Source organism: Artibeus jamaicensis, unplaced genomic scaffold (assembly GCF_021234435.1).
Source record: "Artibeus jamaicensis isolate MK-2021 breed Jamaican fruit bat unplaced genomic scaffold, CSHL_Jam_final contig_525, whole genome shotgun sequence".
NCBI classification, from domain to species: domain Eukaryota; kingdom Metazoa; phylum Chordata; class Mammalia; order Chiroptera; family Phyllostomidae; genus Artibeus; species Artibeus jamaicensis.
The window spans coordinates 11,835,908-11,863,740 of NW_026521874.1; the positions used below are offsets into that span (position 1 = coordinate 11,835,908).

The 27,833-nt window shown below is 47.9% G+C and overlaps 1 protein-coding gene across 3 annotated transcripts; it reads right to left on the bottom strand.

The window, feature by feature from the left end:
* Nucleotides 1–27,558, bottom strand: USP30 (ubiquitin specific peptidase 30). Of its 3 annotated transcripts, none has more exons than XM_037156174.2 (14): nucleotides 27,340–27,558; nucleotides 23,649–23,758; nucleotides 22,141–22,323; nucleotides 15,548–15,651; nucleotides 11,228–11,326; nucleotides 10,639–10,681; nucleotides 9,464–9,558; nucleotides 6,723–6,782; nucleotides 6,148–6,234; nucleotides 5,455–5,535; nucleotides 5,129–5,348; nucleotides 4,744–4,812; nucleotides 3,381–3,501; nucleotides 1–2,435 (listed from the first exon to the last, which is right to left on the bottom strand). In XM_037156174.2, the coding sequence occupies exons 1-14, from the start codon at nucleotides 27,420–27,422 to the stop codon at nucleotides 2,171–2,173; spliced, it is 1,620 nt and encodes a 539-aa protein (XP_037012069.2). In that variant the 5' UTR covers nucleotides 27,423–27,558; the 3' UTR covers nucleotides 1–2,170. The 3 variants fall into 3 exon arrangements, with proteins under 3 accessions (XP_037012069.2, XP_037012068.2, XP_037012070.2); XM_037156173.2 differs by having other exon boundaries at nucleotides 10,639–10,684; XM_037156175.2 differs by lacking the exon at nucleotides 4,744–4,812 and having other exon boundaries at nucleotides 10,639–10,684.
* Between the last annotated feature and the right edge of the window lie 275 nt (nucleotides 27,559–27,833).

Below are 27,833 nucleotides of genomic sequence, written 5' to 3' on the forward strand. Positions count from 1 at the left end.
ACATTACATAACAATGGAAAATTCGGAAAGAGGAAGTTCCTATCAAATCAGTAAATGATGAAAGCATACCAGTTGACTTTTTTCCTAGCAAAATGATGCTTTTATTGCTATAATACACAGCAGATACAAAAGGTGCCTTTTGCAAGTGACATAAATCAGCAGTTTTTATGTCATAAGCTACTACTTTAAACTATGACTTTGCAAAAAGAAGCTATTTTGTAAATAACTTAAAACTAGAAATAAGATTATCTGGCTGCTACTCAGTGCCTAATCATTTACAAAAGCAGGGAGTCAGCTTCAAGCCAGGTTAAGAGACTGCACACGTATTGTTCACTTTCACAGCCCAGCCTCTGCCAGCAGTCTGCTTCCAGCACGTTCCAAGGATCCACCCCTTCTACACCCGGTCTCTCCCTTTAATGGCAGATCTCAAAGCAGTACAGCAGCAGGTACTCAAAGCTACAACCTTGAGGTGCAGTTTAAGGTCACACAATTGGGTGTCTGTCCACCAGACTCAGGTAAACCAGGGATGCTCGTTTGGAGATCAAAGCCTGGGTCTTCGCCAGAATTGGGGAGGGAGCGGCAATGAGCGGGTCAGATGCTTCAAGCTGCTCCTTGCCCCCAGGTGGTCGCGGCCTGCAGAACCCTCACACGGGCTCTCCAGTGTGCGTGTTCTCGGGATGCCTGCCGGGCCTGGCGGGATGGCAGCCGCCTGGGCCTCTTGTGCTTTCAGCCCACACCGAGGCATCATCCACAAGTGTCCGCCAGCTCACCCCCACCAGGGGAGGCATTTTGGATAGGTCTGATTCCAAATCTTATCTTGGAAGAATCCATACAAATTTGGTATCTTTTTTTTTTAAATACAAAAATCTAGCTAAAACATAGATAACTCCTGTGTCACCGAAATGCCTCCTGCGCTGGGCTGCAGGCATGAGACTTACCTGAAGAGGGAAGAGAGCGCTCACCGTAGTCTTTCTGCGTTAGAGGCTCCTGGGGACGAGTGTGGGCCTATACCAAAGCAACAGTCCTAGGTGTCGGGTACAGGTGTATGTGTAACAAATAAATTAAACTTCTTTTTGTGGAGAAGCCTGGCCTTCGACGGCCATCGAGTCTCACCCTTCCCGTCACAAACAAGGAAGTGGAGGCCCAGTGGGGCTGTGGCCCTGTGGTTGCGCCCTTCCTTCTGAGTCAAGTTCTCGAACCAAGGCAGGGCTGCCTTCTTACGCGGCCCCGGCCCCACCTGTACATCTTAAGAGCTCTGCATGAGCAGTGAACAAAGAGACGAGGAGAACCATCCAGAGTGGCTGTTAGTAAGAAAGGGCTTCTGCGGAGCAGAGGAAGCGCAGGTGTACAGTTCTGGCTGTGCACAGGGATTTACACTATCAGCGCAACTCTGAGTCCCGCGTACAAAAGGTAAGAGCAGCAAGTGAGCAGTTCACTTGGAACTGAGGAGGAAATAGTGACAGAGTTCCCCCGAGGGGCAGATTTGGCAGGTGAGCTTTTACTGTATGTATATACACAAAGGATCAAAAGGTTAGAAAAAGACATACAAAAAGGAAGGCGGGTGTTCTCTAGGCATCTGTTAACTGTTCTTCTGCTATCCCTTGAGAAAGTTAGAAGAGGGCTTTTCAAAAACTGTTCCTATGACTTTTAGAGAATGTCTGTTTTCCATAACGGACACGCTACAAAAGTGGTCAAAAGTGAAAGGCACTTTTTCTTCTAAATTGTTGCCTTGGATACCTTCACTAATTCTTGCCAACAATTTTTACGTGGGCCTGCTCATTACAAACCAAAGGTCTGCGCAGAAACATCGGAGGCTTTGACCCAGGGGGCCCCTCCGAGAACGCCTTCCTGTAAGAATATCAGAGGTGCTTCCGGAGTCTGCTGTCTTCTAACGACCTGCATCACGTGAGCGGAACGATGCTCTAGACGGAACGCGTGCTGCCCTAACACGACAGCGACACTGTCCAGTGCATACCAGCACAGCTGTGCAGGGGCCTGATTCGGTTTGCGTCGGGGCCGCCAGCCCCCTGGAGGAGCCTGCTCTTGGGACACACACCAGAAGGCTGAAGGACTCTAGCGGGCTGCCTGCACATGCGCACACACGCGGTCTGAGTCTTTCTCCTGGACAGTGGACAGCGCCATGAGGTCTAGCTCTGGGGGTGGGGCACGGTCATTCCTCAGACGTGTACTCCCGACTCCGGGGCTGCACCTTGGGAAGAACCCGCTCGTAGAACAGCAGGTAGGCGCTGGAGGACAGGACCTCCTGCAGGCTGGCCCGGCGGACCGTGTCGTCCGACACCCACAGCCACTGGTTGCTGGTTGAGAGGGGGTTCTTCGCCGAAGGCGGGGACCGTCGGTAGGTCACAAAGTGTCCAGAATGCATGTCTCCATGGTGGACGACAACTGCCATCAGCCGGAAGAGGTACGTGGAGGAGCTGAACGGGAGGGACAGGTGCCAGCCGTTTACAAATACAACAGAGGTTCACAGGCAAAAGCAAAAAGTAAAACAATCCCATTCAACAACGGGGGGTTGACACAATTCACATCTGTACAAATGAATACTGCAAACCACTAACACACAGGCCTACATTCACCGGCGTGACGCCCACTCTGGGTGTGGGGGTGTGTGTGTGCGCGCACGCGCGAGCGCACACTCACGGGGCTTCACAGAGTGAAAGACCTAAAGGGTTTAACTGGCGATCTCTCGGTGGAAGCCCAAGAAAGTAAGAATTTGTTGCTTTATATTTTTCTACATACATTCACACATATATCCACACATCCATACAATGCACATATATTTGAATTTTATGTACTTTATAATGCTTATATTTAAAGTGACTTCCAGCCCTATCTGGTGTGGTTCATTGGACTGAGTGCTAGCCTGTGAACCAAAGGGTCACCAGTTCGATGCCCAGTCAGGGCACATGCCTGGGTTGTGGGCCAGGTCCCCAGTTGGGGGTGTGCAAGAGACAACCACACATTGATGTTTCTCTCCCTCCCTTCCCCTCTCTCTAAAAATAAGTAAATAGCTCTGCCTGGTGTGGCTCATGGATTGAGCACTGAGCTGCAAACCAAAGGTTGGTCAGTTCGATTCCCAGTCAGGGCACATGCATTAAGGTCCCCAGTAGGGGGTGCGTGAGGGGCAACCACACATTGATGTTTCTCTCTCTCCCTCCCTGTCTATAAATAAATAAAATTAAGAAAAATAAAAATTAATTTAAAAAAATACAGTGACTTCCATTCTGAACAAAAATAATGCATAATAGTAAGTTCCACCTTCAAACTGAAAGAAAGCTATCTCTTCATTGTCATTCATTTGAGAAAAGGTGATTTTGTAAACCAAGAGACAGAACAGCCTCCAAGAAGTGAGGACGGCTCACCTGTAGTCCGGAACAACGGGGAGGGGCAAGGGCACTGGGGCTGGCAGGGTAGGCAACGCGGTCGAGGAACAGGCACCGTTCATAAAAATCTGGGGTTTGGGGCCCCCTGGGTGATTCAGAACTGCAAGAGGAAAAAGGCCCAAGGCAGTGAAAATGAGCAGTGGCTTTGGGTAAACAGAGCATGGCTTTAGTCACCCTGAAATTTAACTGCCCAGTAATGCTACAAGGAGAAAACAAATATTTCCTTTTGTTATATTGTAAAATTTCCTACCTTTCTGTCCCTGTTTTAACCCCCAATAGGAAAAGCATACTGAACACTTGGTCCACTGTTCACTTTGACGGCTGTGCAAGTCTGAGATGAAAACAGGGATGAGGTTCCCATCCCTGTTTGCTAACCACCCCTGTCAGTTAAGCTGTGGCTAATTGACTGGCACTTTGACCTGAGCCAGGTCTCAACCTTGACATGACATACATTTGGGATGCATAATTTTTTGTTGCAGGGGCCATCCTATGCCGTGCGGGACATTTAACATCATCTCTGGTCTCTACCTCTAAATACCAGTAACGCCCCTCTCTCTCAGCTGGGACAGCCAGAAATGTCACTGCCTAGTGCCCTCTGGGGGGTGAAACTCCCTGTCTCCAGCCACTGAGCTAAATATTCTCTTTTTTTAATTGTCAGCTTGTAAGGAATCCCAGCCTGTCCCAGTGTGAACAGATGTTTATGGGTGCAGATAAAATAATGGTGGAGATATCTGTCTTCTTTCCAGGCGTCTCCCGTGGGGGCTGTAAGCACCGAGCTGCCCAGCGCTGGCCTCCTTCAGTGCAGCTGCCCGACTCTGAGTACGAGCAGACCTGCGCCCTGCGCCAGGGGAGACAGCCACCGGTGGGAAGAGGTTCTTGACTTAAATGGGCTGAGGACTGAGCTCTCGCTCAAAAATAGTGTCCCTGAATGACGTCCTGTCAGGCCATGCAAATGGGGATGTAAAAGAATAAAATGGCAAGAAACGCTAAGCAGGGGAAATCTGGGTGCCAGGGAGACAGCTGTTTCTGGAGAGGAAGCAGTGTGCAGGTGGTGAGTTCAGGACAGGAGCCCATAAAGTCAGCAGGTTTCCCTCACCTGTAATCTAAAGGTCTCAGCACGGCATATGAGATACTTTCACGACACTGCCCGACACTGCCTTCCAGTGCCAGCTCTCCCATTTGCTGTTTGCTCAAGGACCAATCTTTCAACCTCTTGAAGCCCTGATTTTCCCCTCAGGCTGAGGGTAAATGCTGGCTTCCCTGGGGACCCAGTTCAACCAGGGACCTCAAGTGAGGACAGTAATGGAAGTAGATAATGAATCGATAAAGGAGGATCATCTACCCCAGTAAGATGTCCTGTGATCCCTAGCTTGGACATTTCCTCCCCACATTTTCTGCGTCAAGGCGATGACTGTACTAGGAAGAAAAAGAGAAGAAATTCACTGGAATGATATGATGATGTAAGCCGATTATTGCTTAGTCAAAAGACTGAACAGAAATCTGAAGCTCTTCTTGTATTTTCCAACTGTGATAGTTTTTACAACCATACAGCTCATGACTGGAATAGAGTTTTAGCCTCTTAAGGAATGCCCACCCCTCCTGCCCCATCCTGCTCTTCTCAAGAACCTCAGCAGCCACTGAAGAAGCCCTCCTGGCAGAAAGGGGCTGCCAAATTCCCTTGCTTTGTGCCGCAGGCCCCCTCAGCCTCTGCGCCCCGGGGCACACACCTGATTTGGGGGCTGCCGGCCCATCCTGCAATTCCAACGCAGGCCCTGCCTTCTCGTTCAGTTTAGGGCTCTGCGGACCAGGCTTATGTCCAAGGAGGTGGTACTTGTAGATGTCCATCATCAGGAATTCATTGAACTGCACGTGCTCGTGCCGCTTGAGGGGCGTGCCGTGGCTGGACCAGCTCAGCCGCTGCAGGTGGATGCACAAGCACTGGGGGAGCTGCAGGTGGGGGAGGGAGGGGGGGAAACCGGAAGTGCTGAGTGTCGGGAGCAGCCACCCAGAGTCCTCTGAAATGGAGTAGGTAAGGTATGTGCTGTGGGCTCACCTTCCCTAGTTTTAACTGCTTGACAAAAGTGGTCCTCTGGTGTTCCACCTTTTCCCCATTCAACGTGCCTTTGGCTTCATTCTGAAATACAAGAAACAGCATCTCTCTGCTGAAATTCTCGGAAGGACATCTAGGGAGAGTTGCCCAGCAGGTTGGTGTTATTTATACCTGTATTCAACTGGCCCTTGACTTCTACCTGCTGAAGTGAACTCAGCTGCCTAATTTTTTTGTGGGTCATTTTTACTATTTTCCTTTTATGTGGCAGCAACAGTGGAGGAAAGAGAAATGAAGAGGCTCTGACACTGGCAGGTAGTCCATCTGCTGGGTCTTCAAAAATTGTGCTCCACACAGTCCCCCTGAACTCAGAGGGTGAAATCCAACTGCTTAGGAGGAGGGTAGGCAGGCAGCACAGGTAAGGCGGGGTGTGAGACCAGTGGGAAGGGACGGGGCTGTAGCAAATGGGGAGGCACGCCCAATCTCAAAGCATGGTATTTAGATATCCAAACATCTGAAACAAAACTCAGGGAAGGAGAGCGGCCCATGGGCTGCCAACTCCCCAACCAGCCTGGTAGAAATGACTGTGGCTGACAAGACCCCGTGGGAATGGTGGGAAGAGCTCAGGGCCAGTGGCAGGAGAGACGCTGTGGCCGGGCACACAGGCCGTGGGCGGGCGGCGTTTGGGGTGAGGCGTACCTTCGTGCAGTTGTCACAGACAACATCCCGCACTGACTCTGATGAGACGAAGTGGTGAAGGCAGTGGTCCAGCGTCAGTGGGTGGCCCTGCAGCGGGAGCAGAGGAAAACTCACTACTACAACTCAAAGGGAGCCATACTGCGCAGCCATGTGGATCCCAGGCCTTCCCGTCCGCTCCCGTGGGCAAAGAAGTGGCCCAGACACAACCGGATGCTCCAAGCAAATGTGGAGCTCAGAGCGCCCTGTGATGGATTCGAGGGTGTGGGACGGAATATTGCAGACAATTAGGGACCTCTGCCCTGGTTTAGGTATTTTTTAATTTGAGATTAATGCGTGTGTGTGTGTGTGTGTGTGTGTGTGTATTCAAAAAAGCCAAAATTTCTGCAGCAAGAGAAAAGCAGCCCACCTCTTCTCCCCTCAAACGAGGCCATGGTGCCACACATTAAAACTGGGATGGGTTCAGCCAATCGCAAGTCTGAGTAACACGTGGCCCCGGAGCTACACAAAGAGCCTCACAGCCCTTCAGCTTCAAATGCCCCCCAAGGGCCCCAGATAAACCGCAGATCAGTACATACCCATGTGGCCGCTGGAATACTTAGTGAAAGGCTATCAAAGGTATCAAATCGAACAGGACTCTGAAACAATATTGCAGAAAATCCAGAAAGGCCCAAAGTTGGATTCAAAATGTTACAGATGGGAAGGTACATACTATTAAAATTTAATATTTACATGCCCAACATTAACATAATGAAACATAATGTACTTACCTAGAAGCAAATTTTATTACAAACAACCCTGGAAACATACAAGGTACAGTAACACTAAGAACAGCTGGGAAACCTAATGTGGCACAGCTGACCCGCGGTTCTGGGGTCACGTCCCAGGGGAATAACATGGGCGTAACTACAAGGATGTTCGCCACAGTGTAATTTGTAATGGCAAAGCATGACTAGCTGCAATTTCTGCAGAATGATTACATAAATTATATTATGCCCACAGAACGGAACCCTATATGAAAAACAGTGTTGCAGAGGAATGAATGACTGTGCACGTTACATTCTTCATTGCAAAAAACATGATACAGTAGGGTAAGGGTCCCTGCTTTGGGTGACGGCAGAGTGGCTTGGCTAGACTAACTCTCCTCGAGACAATCGTAAAATCTGGACCAAAGCTAAACAAAGTAATGTGAACGACTGGGGAGCGTGTGCCACAAGCAGGCAGAGAGTGAAAAGAAGTCAACTCTCGGGACGACAGGAGCCCTGTGGGAGAGGTGGGCACGGGGTGGCTTTGTGTCTGAGGTTCTCCCCAAAACCATGTACAAATCTGGTGAAAAACATACAGGTATTCGGCAAACTCCAAGCAAATACAAAAAACTTATTGCAGAGCACAAACTGCTGAAGCCCCAAAATAAAGAGCAACTCTTGTAAGTAGCCAGAAGGGAAAAGGGATGCTCTTTGTACAAAGGGCTGAAAGGAAGGACGCTGACTAAGCATCAGAAGTGACTGGTCGGGGACAACAGAACAATGCCTGCGAGGTAGTGGACTGAAAATAAACCGCAGGAAACCAAGGCCACGGCAACACCATCCACCCGAAACTCTAGACTCAGCAAGACTACTCTGTAAAAAAAGGCCACACGAAAACACTGTCATGTAAGTTCGATCCAAGTGAATCTGCTGGCAATGGGCCTGCTCGGAGGGTTGACGGGATCTTTTTAGGCTGAGTGGGAAAACTGTCCAACGGACCTGGGTCCACAGAAAGGATCGAAGACAGCACATATGAAACTTTCTTTTTAGTTCTTTTAAACACATTTAACTGTGTAAAGCAAAAACCACGACAGTGTCACTGGGTCTGTAATGTGCATAGATGCAGAGACACGTGACAAAAAGAACACCCAGGGGCGGGGCAAAACCGCACTTTTGTCAGCTGCCTGTCCTTCGCGTGGAATGTGACATTGACACTAAGGGGACCGTGATGTTAAAATTGCATCATTTTACCATATCCCCCTAAAATTTAAAAACGTATAGCTAAAAGCCAAGAGAGAAATGATAACAAAATACTAAAAAGTATTGTAATGAATCTACAACGAGACTTCTGGAACCAATACATTAATCCTTTTAAGATCTCAAGATACAAAGTCAACATACAAACGATTGCATTTCTATATAGTAGAAAAAGATTTTTAAATTCCACTTATACTAGCACCAAAATACAACTAAAATGCAAGGAAAAATAAAAGAGGTAAACAGACAAGTCACAGACGAAAAGATACTGAGGACACATGAGTTGTGAGCTGTGGACCTTCCTCACTGAAAAGGAGCCACGAAGAGACCCCACTTCACACACGCTGGGCCGGCCGGCGGTGACTCAAAGTCAGACGACACTAAGTATACGTGAGGACGCAGGAACATTAGACACCTGGCTCGCTGCTGACGGGAATGCACCATGGCACAGCCACTTTGAAAAACAGGCTGGCAGTTCCTCAAAAGGTTAGAAATTCTCCTCCTAGGGACTTGCCCCGGAGAGATGGAAACATACGAGCACACGAAGACTCGCACATAAACGTTCACGGCAGCATCATACGTAACCGCCGGAGGTAGAAATGGCCCAAATGGCCATCAGCCGGTGAGCGGACAGACCCAGTGCGGTCTTTGTGCACCATGGAATGCACACAGGAGGAGTAGAGGTGTACACCACGACCTGGGTGAGCCTTGAAAACGCAGAGCTGAGTGGAAGCAGCCGGTCCCAAAGAACCACGCCCTGCATGATTCCATTTACACAGAACGTCCGGAGCGGACGTGCATTCAGACAAAAAGCAGAGGAGTGGCTGCCTACGGTTGCAAGTGAATGTGTGTGTGTGGAGGGGAGTGAGGAGTAACTGCTGATGGGTGCAGGATTTTGGGGGAGGTGATAAAAACATCCTAAAATTGTTTAAGGTAATAGTTGTACAATTCTCTACTTTTGTCTTATGTTGGAAATTTTCCAAATAAAAAACTATTTTAAATCCTCAAAAGGAAAATGAACAAACTAAGAAAAAAACCAGCCCTAGAATCTGTCGTGTCCGCCTTCGGTATAGACCCAAACTTAGGCCACAAGTTCTTGCCAGCGCACAGTGGGTCTGCTGCACTTGGCACAGAAGAGGCCACGGAGGAGCGGATGACGTGTCAGCACCGCCCACAGGGAGGGACAGTCGCCGACCATGTGTGCAGGGCCTGGGAGATCCCAAAAGCCACACGCCAGCGCCAGTCCACATGCTCTCGACCCCTCATGAACCCCAACTGAAAAACCCACGAGAAGACAGTCCCAGCACCGCACTTACCTGGTGCTCACAGTGTTTGCAGACCATGTTACTAGTGAGTCTTCCGTGGAAGGGGTGCTGAGGTTTCCAGTGGCCAGACGTGGGGTGGGGCGCCCCTGGAACATAAAACGGCTTTTGATCTGCCTCCCCCAGCCCTCTGGCACCAACTTCCAAACTCACCCTCCTTTTTAGCATGTGGTAGCAACTCTCTTTAGAAAAACAAAATGCCCCTGAGAATTAAATTGGAATAGCTTTCCTTACTGACACACGTCAGCAAGACAAGCCGTTCCCTTCACAGGGAAACTCACATGGGTCTTCAATGTAGTTTCTATATAATGGGAACAGCCACGCTGAAAAAAGGAATTTGTGTTTGGCAACATCTGTTTATAAATATATCCTTAACATGCTTCAGGCAGCAAAAGAAGGCTACCCTGAGTGAATGGTTCATAAAGTACAACAATCTTCTGAAATATCACCAGAATAAAAAAGTTCTGGAAAATATTCTTTTGGGGGCGTGGGACAGAACGGGGGGTTAGTGGAATAAGCACAGCGTGGCATGCTGGTTGGAACCCAGGCCCTGGAGGCAGCTGGGCCTGGCTTGGCTCCTTATCAGCTACAGGACCCAGGAAGCCTCAGTGTGCTGGAAATGGGGGTAAGTGCTGACCCACGGTCCCTGGTATCATCGTTACAGAGCTGATGTGAGACTTGAACGGGACATCCCAGGGCCTGGCACACAGTACGGGCTCCAAAGAGAATTGTCCTTATTATGACCAATGCACAAAGGAACGGATGTCTTTTTTTAAAAAGCATAAGTCTTAAGAAAACAAGAATTTCCTTCTAAAGAGGATTTCGATCCCTTGTAGGACAGGTCGGCCAAAGCAGAAGTGCCGAGAACATGAGTTCCAGCTTGTTCAGCTCCTAACAGGATCATTTCAGGAACATAAAAAGTAAAAACCCTTGTCTGTATCAGAAGTAAGTCCATTTGGAGGAAGCCGAGAAGGGCTAAAGGCATGAGGAACAACTCAAGATGTTCACCGAGGGGACGATTTAAGGCTGTTTCCAAAACACAAATCCTTTTGCAAGCACACACAGTTCAAGCCAGGTTAGATATCACCAGAAAAAAGGATTAAACAAACAATTATTGCTGTATCTAAGAGTACCCATCTTCTACGTCACAGGTGATGGAGAGTGACTACCTCTCGTGCGGCAGGTTATGTGCTGGGGAGTTATCTCCGGCTGCTGCTGTGGGGAGAGAAACCGAGTGAAGACCCCACGGCGGCCCTCCGACCACCCCCGCATCTTACAAGGTTCTGCGCTGACCACCCCACAGACCAACTGTTAACAAAGGTTTCTGAAAGCGGTTTCATCGCCCTCTCTGGTTACTGTGCTATTCCCTCATCCAGTGGAATCAAAACACATTCCCTCTCTCTGGAACACTACCTCCCCTCCCTTTATTAGCTAACTTTTATAATGTTCCAGGGAAACGAGGATCCGCTTGACATCCCCAGAGCTCTGCGTCCCCCTGCATTAAATGGGGAGAATGTGTTCTTTCTTTTTCAGGCCAACACAAATTGGGGCAATGAATCCTTCTGAGGGGTCATTCATCGTGGTTGCCGCCTGCAAAGATGGCAGTCTAAGGCCCTCCCCGCCCCCAGCCCCGGCCTCACCCCTGACTGGCACTGGGTCTGATTTGATAGTTTAAACGGTACAGATTATACCTGTGGTCCCTACACCTGTTTGATTGCACGCACCACATTCAGTGTACAGAACACGGTCTTGGCTTACCTCCAGGGAGCGCACGTCAAACAAGTGTGCGACCCGGGGCTGGCGGTCCCGCTCATCCTCCAACGACGAGGTGAGGACGTGGAATAACTCGTGAGCATCCTGCCAGAGGGCAAAGCAGTCTTCAGGGAGGCCCGAGGGGCCAGGGCAGCATGGGAACCACGCCGCCCAACGTTAGGACCCCTGGGCAGCCGCCCTCGCGGCTGACGTGGGCAGGGTTCGCTGCCTGCCTTCCCAGGGCCCAGCCACTTGCACAGTGGAGACCCTGGCCTGACAGCCCCAAGGGGCAGAGAAGAAAAGGAAGTGGGAGGGGTGCCCCCCACCAGCTTCTCTGAGCCCATTTTAGCTTATTGAGATGGCCCTGACTGCCACCCAGCCTGGCTACCCTTTTCTCATTGTGGTAAAATACATGCAACCTAAATATCACTATTTTAGCCATTGCTAAGTGTGCAGTTGTGCAGTGTAGGTACATCACACTGCTGTGTGACCATAAGCACCATCCATCTTCGGAACCTTCTTATCTTCCCAGACTAACTCCGTACCCATTAAGCATTAGCTCCTCATTTCCCTCTCCCCACTCCAGCCGCTGGCAACTGCCATCCCACCTTCTGTCTCTGTGAACTTGGCTATTCTAGGACCTGCCTGTACGTGGAGTCAGACTGTCTTTGTCCTTTTGTGGCTGGTTTATAGCACTTGGCATAACGTCAAGGTTCGTCGATGTTACAGAATGACATCTGTTATGTGTGAGTATGTATATTCCACCGTGTGTACACAGATATGCATATATTTACACACGTGTGAACACATACACATATGCACATGCCATGTTTCATTCATCCATTCACCTGCTAATGGACAGACACTTGAATTACCTCCGCCTTTTGGGTATCACAAATAATATTGCTGTGAACACGGGTGTACAAATATCTGCCCGAGTCTCTGCTTTCGATTCTTTTGGGTTTATGCCCATTAGTGGAACTGCTGTATCGTGAGGCCGGGGGACTACTCTTTAAGGGTCAATTCACTGCCCCTCTCCCACAAAAAGCCAAAGCCGCCCCACTCCTCCAGGAGGGGCGGATCCACCCCGCACTCTGACGGCACTGGTCCTCACTGGGCTCTCAGCCTCAGCTCTCAGTCTGCCACCACACAGTCCCCAAAGCGATCCTTTAAAAGGCAAATACTTGACCTTATTCTTCTGCTTTCAAACTTCCATTGGCTTTCCAGCTAGAGTAAACCCCTCCCCCCTTCTCAGCCAGTGCCTGAGGGATCCAGCCCTAGGACTCCGGCTCTCATTGTCTTAATTCGCTCAGCGCTTAGCCCTTTCTTCCTCCCCTTGAAGTTGAGGTAACACGGGTTTATAACACTCTATGAGTTTAAGGGGTGCAACGCTGTGATTGAACATCTGTAACCACAGCGTGCCCACCACCAAAGGTCCTGGGGAGACCCACCCCCCCAACCCTCCCTGACTTAACCCCACCCCTGCCGCTTCGTTTGCAGGTTCTCCCTCCAAAGGGTACCCTAATATCTCTCCAGCCCCGCTGCCCGAGAGCCAGTCCATCCCCGGCCTGGATACTGCAGCCATGGTCTCACAACTTTCCTCTCGGCTTCCATCTTGGCCCCATGGCCAAGGGGGACCTGCAGTCCCCCTTGTACACAGTGACCAGCATGGTCCCATTCAAATGGAAGTTGGATCCCTGCTCAAAGCCTCTCATGGCTGCCCACGCACACAGATCAGAAGTCCACGGCCTCCCGGGCCCTGCACAACCCACACTCCCTGACGACATCTGCAGCCCTTTCCTCCACTGTTCTCCCGGCCCCAGCCACGCGGGTCTTCTCACTACCCTGCAAATACAGCATCCTTGTCTAATCCCTGTCGCTGTCCCAAGGCTTCTGCCCTGGCTCCTGCTTCCAGAACACTCTACACCCAAGACCTTCACAGCTGCACTTCTTTTCGACTCCAGGTCTCAGCAAAGACCTCGCACCTCCAGAAGCACCTTCCCCACCTACGGTGGTCTCGACCCAGCTTCCAGGCCCCCGACTCACACTTGGTCACATTTTTTTTTGTTGTTAGCACTTCTTGAAGTCACCTGTTTACTGCCTGCAGCCCCGACCCCCACTAGAAGGGGCGCTCCGTCAGAACCCGCAAGTCAGGTCTGCTGCACAACCGCAGGTCCCCCGCAGGCTGAGCCTGGGAAAGGACTGGGGAAACGTTTGCTGTGTGGATAAGCGGGCGCCCTCCCAGGCGGTGAAGGCAGTTAGCAAGAGCACGAGAGCAGCCGAGGGCACATAGGCAAGCCTCTTGTCCTCGAGGGACACAACCCAGCCACACAGGTGACTGCCTAACTATCACCAGGCAGCACCATGTTACTGTCAGGACCAACGAGCCACAGGAGACGGAGAGAGAATCCAATCAGCTCTTCCTAGGGCTCCGGGGGCCTTCAAAACAGGCATCTGGGTCAACTCCTGAAGTCCTGGGCAGGGTTCGCCAGGGAGAAAGTCCCAAGAAAGGCTGGAGTCGGACCCAAACGGCCTCTGTCACAGTCGGCCGTGGAACCACTTAAATACTACAGAAGAGGGTGGGGCTGAAGTGTGCACTTGAGCACCAGACAGGTTCTGCCACTTCAAGTGCTGTGTGGCTTTGGGCAAGTTACTTCACTTCTCTGGACCTCAGTGTCTCATCTGTAAATGGGAATAATCACAGTAACTCTTGCAGGGGTGTCCAACCCACGGCCCAGGATGGCTATGAATGCGGCCCGACACCACATCTTAAATTTACTTAAAACGTTTTTTGCTCATCAGTTTTTGTTAGCATTTGTGTATTTACTGTGTGGGCCAGGGATGCCAGAAGGCTGGACACCCTGCTTTACAGGCTTGTTGTGAGAACTGAACGTAACTCACACAAGCACACCCTTAGCCCAGCGCATCTCCCACCGCCTGACTGCAGACACTGGAAAGTGACTGACGGCGGAAGTCTGCTGTCGATCAACCAGATTGATCACAATGAAGATGCAGACGAGGCCCTGTGCTAGATGCTCTGGATGTCTTCAAAGAGGAAGGCAGACACGGCTGGCTCTTTTCCACGCACCCTCACACTCCCTGGGTCAGCGACTGCTGCGTATACTACTGAGCACTTTGCGTTTGCTGGACGGAGATACTTCCAAGGGCTGCCTGGGACTGAAGTGGACCCCTGACAGAAGAGCAGGACTCAGAGAAGGTATCTGATGTCCTTGGGGACCAACTCTCTGTCACTCTCAGTTTAGAGAAATGAAAAGCACAACTAAATAATTCCAGTTAGAGGAGGCTTTAACGAGTGTTTTCTGAACAGAAAAGCATTTCACAACATACACTGGGTGACTCTAGATGTGCTGTAAGAAAGTACAGGTATTACCCACGTCATGTTTAAAAAGTAACAGACATACAGCTTCAGATTCAAGTGCAAACGGATAACCTTTGAAAATAAGGGGAGCTACAAGGCCTTCCCACCTCCCTTTTCAGAGCTTTTCAATGCTTTTCTTTCAGCCCCACAGTACTGGGGGCCCCAGGGCCCTCTCCCCTTCCTCCGGCCCAGGGCCTGGAGGGTGAAACAGAGCAGCCAACCCCAGACTGGACAAGGCCGTCTGGAAATGTGGCTCGTGAGGATGCACCAGTACATCCCTGGGTGCCACGTGTTTGTCCCGAGCCTTGGCCTCAGACTGTCCACTGGTCTGGGGAGGAAGATGAGGGTGGCCAGTACCAAAGAAGGCAGTGAAGCTGCAGGTGTGGACACGGAGGTGGAAGTTGCTGGAACAGACAAGGCCCTGGGGCTGCACAGGACAGTCGTTCCCAGTCTGGGGCTACCTTAAGCCAGCCTCTGAAGACTCGTTCTGCTTTGTTGTTTTGTTTTTTTTAAATGAGGACAGGGTCTACAAAAGGGTCTTGCCTGAACCTCTGAGCCCCTTAGATGAAGCCACCTGCCCTTCTAAAGGACCCAGCTGCCCTGTCGTCATCCACTGACGTGCAAAATCACTCAAAACTAAGCAGATTTTTACTCTTTGACAACTGTGCTAACCCCCATGCTGCTAACAATCCTTCCACTTGTCGGTGTAAAAGCTCCATGTCCCCTCTGATCATGAAAACAGGAACAATGCACATAATCTAGCCCAGAAGGCTGTCTAAAATGTCACGGGAATGCGCACTCAGGCCAGGCACCCGCAAGGTCAATGCTGACAGGTACTCTTCCTGTGGCAACAGTGCAGCTGTTTCTCAGCCATCACTGTGAGCTCAGACCCCAGCTCGTTAGTGGGAAGGGTTCTCTAGCAAACCTGTGTTGAATGCGGTGTTCACCTGTTCTTCAAACGAAGAGATCTGCCATCTGTACATTCTTAAGACATCCAACAAGCAGCTTGCATCCAAGACCTCATCATCAGTAACTTCTTGGCAGGATAAAGCTGGAAACAAAGAAAGGTAACACAATTATTAAACTCACCAGTGTAACGACCAACTAGAAAACCCGCACTGCCCAACATATCAAAGCTAATTAAGAATTTAAGGACTGCAAATCCACCTTGGAATTATATCTCCTTCATCATTCTTCCTTGTTACCTTAGTATACTATTAAGCACTTTGTGTTTGTTGAATGTGATTTTGCATAAGGCTGCAGCATTTAAATAATGCAACTGGTTTTCAGTTATCTGATTTACCTTCAACATAAATTTATTGCTGCAGGATTCTTATTGAACGAAATGATTCTAACTCACCACTCTCAGGGGTGGGAGGACCCTTACACTGTCATCCAGTCCAGCCTGCACTCAGAGCTTCACTCCTCTGCACAGGTCGGGCCTCTGCTTGTCTTTGTCTGCATGTGAGTTTCTGATTCTCACAGCAAAGCATGGAGCTACGTGTGGCGGCCTAAACGGGTCTGCTGAGTTGTTACTTTTCAATCATGAGTAGAATCAAGACTGATAAACAAGAATGAAAGTTTGATGGGCTGAAAGACCAACAGGGATTGGCATGAAATAGTCACAGTGATGAAAAGCAAGGACCTACAACCAAGATGACTAGCCAGCAAGGCTCTCATTCAGAATGAAAGAGATCAAGAGCTTCCCAGGCAAGGAGAAGCTAAAGGAGCTCATCACCCCCAAAACCAGTATTCCAAGAAGTGTTAAAGAAACTTAGAAGGAGGAGAAGGAGATAAGGAGGAGAAGAAATGAAAACTACGAATAACAAAATGGCAATAACTACATACCTAGCAATAATTACTTTAAATGTAAATGGATTAAATGTGCCAATCAAAAGACACAGGATAGCTGAATGGATAAGAAAACAAGACCCAGACATGTGCTGCCTACAAGAGACCCACCTCAGATAGGAAGACACACAGACTGAAAGTAAAGGGATGGAAAAGATACTTCAGGCAAATGGAAACAAACAAACAAAAAAACAGGGTAAGTAATACTTATATCAGACAAAATGGACTTTAAAACAAAGGTTATGGACAAGAAACAAAAAAGGACCCAGCAATTCCACTTCTGGGTATTTATCCAAAGAAACCCAGAACGCTAAGTCAAAAGAAATATGCATCCCTATGTTCACTGCAGCATTAGTTACAACAGCCAAGAGACAGAAGCAACCTATGTGTCTATCAATCAATGAATGGATAAAAGAAAGTGGTACATATATGTAATAGAATATGACTTATCCACAAGAGTGAAATCTTGCCATTTGTGACAACATGGATGGACCTAGAGGGTATTGTGCTAAATAAAATAAGCCAGACTGAGGAAGACAAATACCATATGATTTCACTTGCAAGTGGAATCTAAAACACAAACGAACAAACAAACAAACAAAATGGAGATATAGAGAACTGATGGTTGCCAAGTGGGAGGGGCATTGAATGGGTGGGTGAAAAAAGGTGAAGGGATTAAGAAGCACAACTGGCAGTTACAAAACAGCCATGGAGATGTGAAGTATACACCACATGGGAATGCGGTCAGTAATACCGTGATAACTCTGTATGGCATTGGGTGGTACCAGAATTAGCAGGCAGATCACTCTGTAAGTTACATAAATGTCTAACCACTATGCTGTACATCTGAAACTAATATATTAAATGTCAACTATAACTGAAAATTTTTCTTAAATTTTTAAAATTCCAGTGCAACTCCAAAGAAAAGTTTGATGAGCTTATGAATTAGTATTATAATTAAAACTAGGTCAGCAGTTGGTAAACATTTTAGGCCTCACGGGACTCTGCAGCAGCTACTCAACTCTGCTGATGTAGCACAAAAGCAGCCCCAGACAACACTCAACAAATGGGCCGGGCTGTGTTTCAATAAAACTTTATTTACAAAAACAGGCAGTGGGGCAGCTTCGGCCCTTGGGCCAGAGTAGGGGGCGTAAAACCAGCACTGTCACCTCAGTGCTGTTTCTGGGAGTTCAGTGACTCCCCAGATAAACGAGGCCAGCCTGTTTCTCCTCCTTGGTTTGCAGCCAGTGAACTGGAAAGATTCCTTTGAATACTTCGGGCTCTGAACCCTGAAGGTTTGGAACACTGCTACTTCTCTACAGTAGGGCCCTGTAGAGAAGCAGCAGCTCTGGCAACCAGTGCTGTGCTAAGAAGTCCTGAGGCTTGGCTTCCCCGTGCAAAGGTTACCCTGAGGCCTGACCTTTACCTCCAGAACAAAGGGAGCGCATTAGGGAAGGAACTGCACCTTCCTCTTTCCTCCTACACACACCAGGCAGCCCTTCTGTCAGCATTTTCCCTCCCAAGGTTAATTTCAAGTCCCTGTTAGCTCAATTTTGCCTAAAATGCTGTGGAGCAATCTGGCACGGCCTACTAATTTTCACACCCTACAACCCAGCAATTTCACTTTCTCAGGATCTACCCTAGCGAAATCCATGCTTATGTGTATGCCTGACATGTACAAGGGTGTTCACTACAACCTGTTTATCAGCATTAGGCACTTGAAGCAAGTGGCTAAATAAACTGGGGTGTCTCAGTATTGTAGATACTGTGCAACTGTAAAAGTGAATGAGGTTTGCCAATAACATATCTGATGAAGGACTGATATCCAGAATATATAAAGAACTCCAGAGACCCAACAACAACAACAAAAATACAGACAATTCAAAAATGGACAAAGGACTTGAATAGAGAGTTATAAGAAAAAGACATACAAACAGCCAATAAACACATGAAAAGATGCTTAACATCATTTATCATTATTGTAAATCAAACCCACCATCAGATACTACTTCACACCCACTGGGATGGCGACTGTCAAAGAAACAGACAATAACAAGTGTTGGCGAGGACGAGGGGAACTGGAACCCTTGTTGGTGGGAACGTAACGTGGTACAGCCTCTATGGAAAACAGTAGGGTGGTTCCTCATAAATTAAACAGAATTACCATCTGATTCATATACTTCTGGGTATAGGCCCAAAACAATTCAAAGCAGGGACCTGAACAGAAATTTGTACAGCTGTGCTCACAACAGCACTGTTCACAATAGTCAAAAGGTAGAAACGACATGAATATCCACTGACTTATGAATGGATAAACAAAATGAAATATTATTCAGATTCAGCCTTAACAAGGAATGAAATCATAACACAGGCTGCAAGTGGACGACCTTAAAGACATCACGCTGAGTGAAATAAGCCAGATGCAAGGACAGGTATTGCAGGATGCCACTTGACCCAAGTACACAGGCAAATTCACGGAAAGAACGGCAGTTCCAGGGGCCCGGGCAGAGCGGGGACGGAGGGTGGTTTCACGGGTGGAGCTGCAACACGGGATCATGAGAAGTGCTAGAGACGGACAGTGGTTACGGCTGCACAACACTGTGAATGTACTTAATGCTACAGAACTGAACTGTGCATTTGAAAATGATTAAGATGGTAAATTTCACGTCCTAAATGTTTAATCACAATTTCTAAAAATGGGCGAAGGCTGGCTGGTGTAGCTCAGTGGATTGAGTGCGGGCCTGTGAACCAAAGGGCTGCCATTTCGATTCCCAGTCAGGGCACAAGCCTGGGTTGCAGGCCAGGTCCCCAGGAGGGGGTGGGTGAGAGGCAACCACACACTGGTATCAGTTTTCCTCCTTCTCTTTCTCCTTCCCTTTCCCTCTCTCTAAAAATAAATAAATAAAAATTTTTAAAAATGGGCAAAGGACATGCACAAGCAATTCGCAGAAGACAACAAATATAAAGCCAATAAACTCACACACACGCAAAAAATACAGTGAATGAGGCATAGCTTACACGTACTACAGGTGTTTCTCTAATGCATATATTATGTTATTTGGTTAAAAACTAAACAATATATAGTTCCTGTGGGCACTTAGAAATGTGTTTAAGTGCACAGGAAATGGTCTGGAAGTAGGCACTGATACCTTACTTTGGGGAAGGAAGGCAGGAAGCAGGTTTGGGGGGGTGATAAGAGGACCCCAGCCTTATCTGTAATGCTTTCATTGCTTACAAGGAGAAGTTATTCAGGCATTACTTATATGCTGAATTTTTTTTTCTAAAAGTCAAAATAAAAGACACTAAAAAGCAAAAGCAGAGAAAGGACCATATATTCTAGGGACAGCTGACCTGGCACGACTCTGGTTTCCGGCACCGAGTTGAAGCCTGTGTTCAGGGTCAGCACAACTCCCAGATCTGCATCAGGTCACCTATGTGGACACTTCGGCTTTTCACACAGACTTTGCAACAGTTTTTTTTTTTTAAGAACTTGCTTCATAAAGATTTCTGTGTCAAGCGGAGACCACTTGGGAAAATACCTCCGTGAAACAATATTTAACTGAGTGCTTTTTCAATCCAATTTTTTACTGACTGTGAGAATAAAATATGCTTACTGTTGAGTTTTAAAAAAATAGTTAAAAAATGTTTTCAAACTACCAGGTACACAATACCAAAGTGGTCACGGCTAACACTGTGATCTTTTTCTGTCCAGTCTCTATGTGTAGAAGTTTTTGCTTTGCTGAAATCAAATTATATCCTATTTGTATCCTGTTCTTTAAAACTTAATGTTATAGCTTATGCCACCTCCCAAATTAGAAAAGTAGACTTCATATAGATGATTCCGAATGGCTATGTTTTGGGTTGGCCAAAAGTTTGTTTTGTTTTTTCCACACGATGGCTTTAGTAGTACTTAGTTGTCTTTAACTGCATTCGAAACAATTTTGTTACGAGTGTATTGTGACAGCTGTCATATCAGTGTGCATTTAAAAAACTTATTGGCCCTGGCTGGTGTAGCTCAGTGCATTGAGCACAGGCCTGCGAACCAAAGGATCACGGTTCGATTCCCAGTCAGGGCGCATGCCTGGGTTGCAGGCCAGCTCCCAGCAGGGGACACACGAGAGGCAACCATACATTGATATTTCTCTCCCTCTCTCCTTCCCTTCCCCTCTAAAGATAAATAAATAATTTTAAAAAAAAAAGAAAGATTTGTTCAGTGTGTGGAGAAGGTGCTTTTGACATGATTGAACATGTCAAAAGCGGTTTCCGAAGTTTCCTGGTACTACTGACACTGTGGCCAAAAAGCCCTTTGCTGAGGGGGCTGCCTCACGCACTGAAGATGCCTGGCAGCACCTCTACCCACCAGAAGCCAACAGCAGGAGACAGCCAACGCACTCAAAACACCCACATCAATAAAGCCACTGGTGACAATGAAAAATATGTCTTTGATTTTTCGGAAAAAAACTGAACGGACTTTTTGGCCAGCCCAATAGCACCCCGTCGATTGCTTCATCTTTCTACTGTTGAACAAGCACATTCTCTCCCTTCTTTGCCCCCATGACCACTTGGTGCTAGAGATCTCTGTGCACATAACGGCGTTTCCCAAATTACATTCTGCAGAGTCCTCAGGACGTCATCAGATGTTAATGTGGTAGGAAGGGGTGGGGGGGTAGTTCTGGAGTTGAAAACGGTGGTTTAAAAATGAAGTTAGATCAGCAACTTCTTTTTTTTAATATTTTATTTATTTATTTTTAGAGAGAGGGGAAGTGAAGGAGAAAGAGAGGGAGAGAAACATCAGTGTGTGGTTGCCTCTCACATGGCCCCCACTGGGGACCTGGCCTGCAACCCAGGCATATGCCCGGACTGGGAATGGAACCAGTGACCCTTTGGGTCACAGCCCGTACTCAATCCACTGAGCTACACCAGCCAGGGCAACGACTTCTTAAACTCACATACAGAGTGCCTCTCCACACTCAGGGCCTGGATCCAGCCATTCCTGAACTCTGAGAATTCTCCACTTTGTGCTCGTGTGAACCACCAACCACACTTCTATCTCCGTAAGACAGACTTCTGGACAAGGCGTCACTAAGTCAAATGGTACTGAGCATTTGGCAAGCTATTACTGTGTGGTTCCAAATGGCTTTCCTCAAAGTCACACCCCCCATAGTGTGTATGAACATGTCACCCAGCAGCCAGTGGGTGTGGGTTTGTTTTTCAAATCTTGTTGACAAGCAAAAAAAAATATATAGTGCCTCGCTGTCATTTTATTTATATTTCTTTGATGATGGGTAAATTCAATACTTGAGTGTTTGTTATATGTGCACTTTGTACGAAATACAATTTGTATTATTCCTCTTGCAAATTCCCTTCCTTCCTAGCCCAAGGTACGTTAAAAATAAAAAAGCTTTAATGTTTTGGAAACCAGAGTTTTCTGTGACCAAAATGGTTATGTCTGTAGTGGATTTTCTTCTTCCACAGAAACCTGTTACCAAACTGATTAATTTTTAAAAAAAGATGGTCACATATTTGATTTGTTTGTAAAGCAGCTGTTTGTATCTGCTGGGCCTTTAAGTGCTTTTTCCATAATGATCTGTACAATCTTTCTCTACCCAGAGGCAATTAACCCTCTGCCTATCACCTGGGCTACTACCTTGCAAATGCACACAGCCCGCCCTCGAGTCCCACCAGATACCTTTCAGGAGCTGCAGCAGCGTTAAGGACAAATACTGGTGCATGGGGGGCTCCTTCTGGTCCCTGGTGTACTGGGTGGTGAACTCCTCCAGCCACCTGATGAAAGCAGGGCAGGCAGACAAGCCTTGCAGCAGCGAGTTCATGAAGCAGGTGTTGCCCAGGTTCACCAGGCCAGGCACGAGCCCTGGAAAAGTGGGACGGGAAAGAGAACAGCACACCGCGTCGGATCAGCTCTGTTCTCTCCCATCTGCGATCCAGAGCTTCTGCACTGTGGCTTTGAATGTGAAATTGAACGTGAGGAAGTCTTGAACCACAGAGATCCAGAGCCAGGCGTTCTGTCTATGCTGAGGCCCTGTCCTAGTTCTGCTCTTTCAGGACACTCATGACAGAAGGACAGGGCCCCTTCCTGTGTTACCTCTGATACCCACCACGGCATTTGGCACAGTCTGGTTTACAGTGAGTGTATAAAAGGACATAGTAACATCTCTCTCTCTCTCTTCCTCACTCTCTTTCCCTCCCTCATTCTCCCTCTCTCCTTTGATAAGAAAACAATGTTCCCCAGAACAGAAGAAAACAATTGTTCTGCTGTTGCTTCCCTGGACAATGACTTCGTTCTTACATTCAGTGGGAAAGACGCAGCAGCGATTCTGATCAATCTTTCTGCAAGAGGTCAACAAAATCTGACATACTTCCCACTTCTACCAGAATTTTTAAAACACTTTTTATTATGATCATTCTCAAGCATGCATAAAAGAGAACATACAATAAACTCTAATTATAACCATCCTCATATTTAAGGGTGCTGAACATTTTGCTACATCTACCCCTTCCCTCTCCAAGGCTGACTTTTAACCAACGTAAGCAGAGCAACATTTACAAAAGGCACATTAAAAAAAAAATAAGGAAATAGATATTTTTGGGGTTAATGAAGAAACAACTTGAAGCATTTACTACTGACTAGAAGCTAGTTACAGAAACCACAAATGCATCACACAGTTAAGTCAGCTGCAGTGCTAAAAACTGTAATTACTAGCCCTGGCTGGTGTAGCTCAGTGGATTGAGCACAGGCCTGCGAACCAGAGGATCGAGGTTCAATTCCCAGTCAGGGCACATGCCTGGGTTGCAGGCCAGTTTCCAGCAGGGGCCAGTTCCCAGCAGGGGATGCACGAGAAGCAACCATACATTGATGTTTCTCTCCCTCTCTCCTTCCCCTCTAAAGATAAATAAATAAATAATTTAAAAAATAAAATAAAAATAAAAACTGTAATTACTATATTAATAAGAACACTAGACAACTAAGCCACCTAAAATTTTTCATTACAATGCATGTCTCAAACTCAGGACTTGACAGGTGAAATATAAATCATTTTACTATAGGATATAAAATAATGAGTCATTAAAATGACTTCTGTGCAAGAACACCAAAACGCCCTCCCCTTTGGTAGTGTTTTGGAGGAAGAAGGGTTTGGGTCAAGTGTACAGACTGTAATGCCAGGGCCTCAGGCTTACCTTTTCTACGCTTCTTTCTTTCTGTGATGGGACCCCAAATAACATATATTCCTGCTGCAAGAGCGGCGGCGAGTCCGCCTATGACACCCCAGTTCTTCATGACTTTATATCTAAAAGAGAAAATCAGTTTACTGTCCCCCCATCACAAGCACATTAAGTATATATACTGAGAGAGGAAAAAGTAATATTTCATCAAAATAATCCCCCGGCCCTCCAAACATCTAACTTTCAAGTTAAAGTAACATACAGTACAGGATTATGCCTCAAAACTCAGCACATTTCCACATCGGGATTTAAAACCTACACCAGAGCACAACCTTTCAAAAGTCCCGCCTCACTCAGAGGAGAAGCCGGGGTGTTCCTGCTACTCTGCTTGCCATTCCGGCGCCACCCCGGCCGTCCCCCACCACCCCGGCCGTCCCCCGCCCATCTCGGGCCTTTGCCATGCTGTTCCCTCGGCCTGGTGTGCTCTTCCCCAGGGCACAGCTTGGCTCGCTCCCTCACCTCCTCTTCACGTGCAACAAACTACCAGAACCCACACTCCTGGCCCCTTTTCCTCAGTTTTACTGAGTAAAAACTGAGTACTCAGTTTTCTTTTCACTTTTTAACATAAAGTTCACCCATTCACTCTGTTTATTGCCTGGCTTCCGCAAATGGAATGCAAAGTGTCCAGGGCAGGAATCTTTGTCACTTTACTCACTGACGCATCCCAAGTGTCTGGAAGAGCGATTTTCAACCTTTCCCATCTCATGGCACACATTCGACTAATTACTAAAATTCTACAGCACACTGAAAAATAGGTATAATTTTGATTCACTCACACTGGATGGCTACTGTTGTGTTGGCTGTTGTCATTTGTTTTTTATTTGACAGTCTAAGGGAAAATAGTCAGTTACGGCATGTTTTAGCCATTCCTGTGGCACACCAGTGTAGCCATGGCACACCAGGTGAAATTCTCTGGTCTAGATCATACTCAGCACATAGTAGGTCCTCAGTAAAGTTTACTGAATGATTGGGTATTGATGAGAACCTAGAAATGGAAGCATCTTTTGGAGCACTGATGAAGAGGAGGTATACAAGGAATAGTACATAAGATCTCTTAAGAACTTATTAAAGATCCTTAATTTTAGGCTTGTCCTGAACACTTAAGTTATTCTTTTACTGCACATTTCGAAATTTCACCAGCAATTTAAACCACCGTTTTTATACAAAGTTATGCCTTTCCACTGACTAAAGCAAACCACATATGTGTGTATAAATATATACGTGCAATACATACCTGTATATATGTATTAGATATGTTTGTATACAGGTATGTGTGGGGGGGATACATTCTTCTCCCAGTATGTGGATCATGTAAATATTGTTTCGATCTCAGCTACTGGTGACGCTAGGGACTCTTATCTTACAACTACTAACATTTTCCTAGTGTCATAACTGATATGATGCAAAACTGATAACCAAATTCCAAATGAATCGTTGTTTTCCCAAGCAGAGTCAACACCGCCCAGAGCTTGGTTAAGAAAGGGCAAGTGCGCTGCTCTGGCATGCTCCAGGAGGCACTCGGGGGTGCTGTATTTTTAAAACATTCAATACCAACCCTGGCTGGTGTAGCTCAGTGGATTGAGTGCGGGCCTGCGTACCAGAGTATCACAGTTCGATTCCCAGTCAGGGCACATGCCTGGGTTGCAGGCCAGTTCCCAGCAGGGGACACACAAGAGGCAACCATACATTGATATTTCTCTCCCTCTCCCCTTCCCTTCCCCTCTAAAGTTAAAAAATAAATAAAACATGCAATACCTGATCATTTAGTGAGGGGTCCTGACCTCTTCTCCTTTAGTTTCTCAAGTACAAAAAATGACAACAGCCAACACAATAGCTGGATAGTGCGAGTGAATCAAAATTATACCTATTTTCTGTTAGATCTGCATTAAATATATTTTTGGTGAGTTGCAGCATTTTAATAATTCGTTTGTGTGTGCCATGAGATGGAAAGGGTCAAAAACTGCTGTCTTAGGACATCATTTCACCTTCTAAGCCTCAGCTTCCTAATCAGTAAAACGGGGATGCTCCTGAGACCTGCCTCAGAGGCTTTTCGTGAGGATAAAATCAGCACTAATGCACAGGGCACATAGTAAGAGCTTAGTAAATGTTAGCTGCTGTGATTATTGAGCATAAAATTTTCAGTTTATTTATGAAGGCTATTCCTAAAGTTACTTAACACATCCTGTACTGACTTTTACACAATAGGTATATTCGTAAAAGTGTCTGGGAAGATTACGAAGGACTATCACTGAAATGGTGAAGTACTTGCCCACATGCTGTCGAATCCCGCATCGAAGCACTAACATTTCAGAGTGCATACTCCATGTCAGGCCAGGTGATAATCTTAGCTTATCCTCCAAACACTGCCAGGGAACAGGCTGCGCTATCATCTCCATCTTTATAGATGAGGCAACCAAGAGGCGGAGCCAACTGGTGGAAGTGGGAGAGGCGCTGTGGATGTGAACTTTTGCCTGTCAGGCTGCCAAGTCTGTGCTTAAAACCACCAAGCTCATGAGGGACACTGAAGGACAACAGAGTGTTGAAGGGTGGGGGAAAGAGAACTTGCCCATGCCCTCCGACAAAAAACCCAGGGCCCAGCAGTGACTCTGGAAATGCCACCCCTCTGCAGAACGATAACATGTGGCACATGCATGCAAAAATCCGGCTTCTGTCCACAGCTCTGCTATCCAGTCAGCTGAAGGGCCATAGGCAAGGCCTTCTCAAGATACATTTCCCACCCACAGAATGGACAGCACAGCCGCTTCCAGCCAGGATAATGACTTCTTAGACCTGCTCCAGGTCCCGAGGAAGGACGCTGACCTGAACAGCAGGTCTCAGTTGTTTAGGGACAGTGATGAAGGTGCAGTGCTCAGCACTGAAGCCTGGAGCCCATGGAGGGTGAATAAGAGGAGGGAAATAGTGGCCCTGACAGTTGGGGACAATACTGCTGGGGAGGGACTCCTAGCAGGAATGGAGGACCTCAGCAGGACAGGGAGCTTGAACAGGTAAAGGGGTCCTGACTAGTTTAGGGGCCCTTGCAAGATAATGAGTTACTAATAAGATAGGGGGTTCAGATAGAATAGGGGATCCCCGGCATAATTGGGAGGGGGACAAAGAGGAATGGGGGCCGCTAGCAGGCCCGACCACTTTACAGGATTGAGAACCATGACAGGACTGGCGAGGTTGACAAGCCTGGGGAACCCTGGCGGGCCAGGAACTGGCATGGCTGGGATAAGGACTGGGGGTACCCTGAAAGGATGAGGGGGATCCTGGAAGGCCTGCGAGGCACTGGGTGGCCCGAGAAGCATTGACAGAATTCGAGGCCTTGACAAGCCTGAAAGTCCCTAGAAGTTCTGGGGATAATGACAAGACTGGAGGAGGCACTGGCAAGCCGGGGTAGGGTCACTGATAAAATCTGGGGCGCTGGTAACACTGGAGAGTGCACACAGAATTGGCGTTGCCAAGGACCTGACAGCCCTAGAGGCCCACCCGCCTCAGGGCCTGGTGGTCTAACCCTGCAGGGCGCAGAAGCCTCCAGAATGCTCGCTCCGGCTTCGGGGATCCTGACTAGGATGAGAAAAGGCCACCAGAGGCCCAAGCGAGGGACGCAGGTCCCTGCTTCTCCAGCCCCCCCGCCCCAGCTCACCTGACGGCTGCCCCGGTCCGCAGGAAGCGCTGGATGGCCCTGTCGGCGGAGCTCATCACCGCCTGGGCCCGGGAGCTCAGCATCACTGCCGCGTGGAAGGCCTGACGCCGTCCCCACCGTCCCTGCCGCCCCCGCCACTACCGCCGCTGACGGACAGAAGTCGCCAAGGGCTCCTGAGGCGCGGAACCTGTGTCTATGTCTCTGATCTTCAGGGGAAGGGAGGCGGAAGGACGGGCTCCCGGGAGGACCGGAAACAGCCGCCACCGCCACCCCACCGGAGAGGAAAAGCCGACGGACCACATCCTATTTTTCCTTTTCCTCCTAGCAACGGGCCCTGGCGTCGGTTGCTAAGAGATTCCCTGCGGCCCTGGGCGGCTGTATTTGCAGATTTTGCCAGAGCTCCGTTCGTGAATACAGATATCCCACTTCCAAGACGGACCCTGTGTCCTTTTAATTATTTGGCGTGAAGAGGACAGCCCCAGTCCAAAAGCGTG

What these genes read in the sequence shown, in the direction of transcription:
- USP30 (XM_037156173.2), bottom strand. Translation starts at nt 27,422, where the DNA reads ATGCTGAGCTCCCGGGCCCAGGCGGTGATGAGCTCCGCCGACAGGGCC. An exon ending in GTATTCCAGCGGCCACATGG is followed by an intron (nt 6,235 to 6,722) that starts GTATGTACTGAT and finishes CTCCCGCTGCAG; the next exon opens with GGCCACCCACTGACGCTGGA. An exon ending in GCCGGCAGCCCCCAAATCAG is followed by an intron (nt 4,813 to 5,128) that starts GTGTGTGCCCCG and finishes TTCCTAGTACAG; the next exon opens with TCATCGCCTTGACGCAGAAA.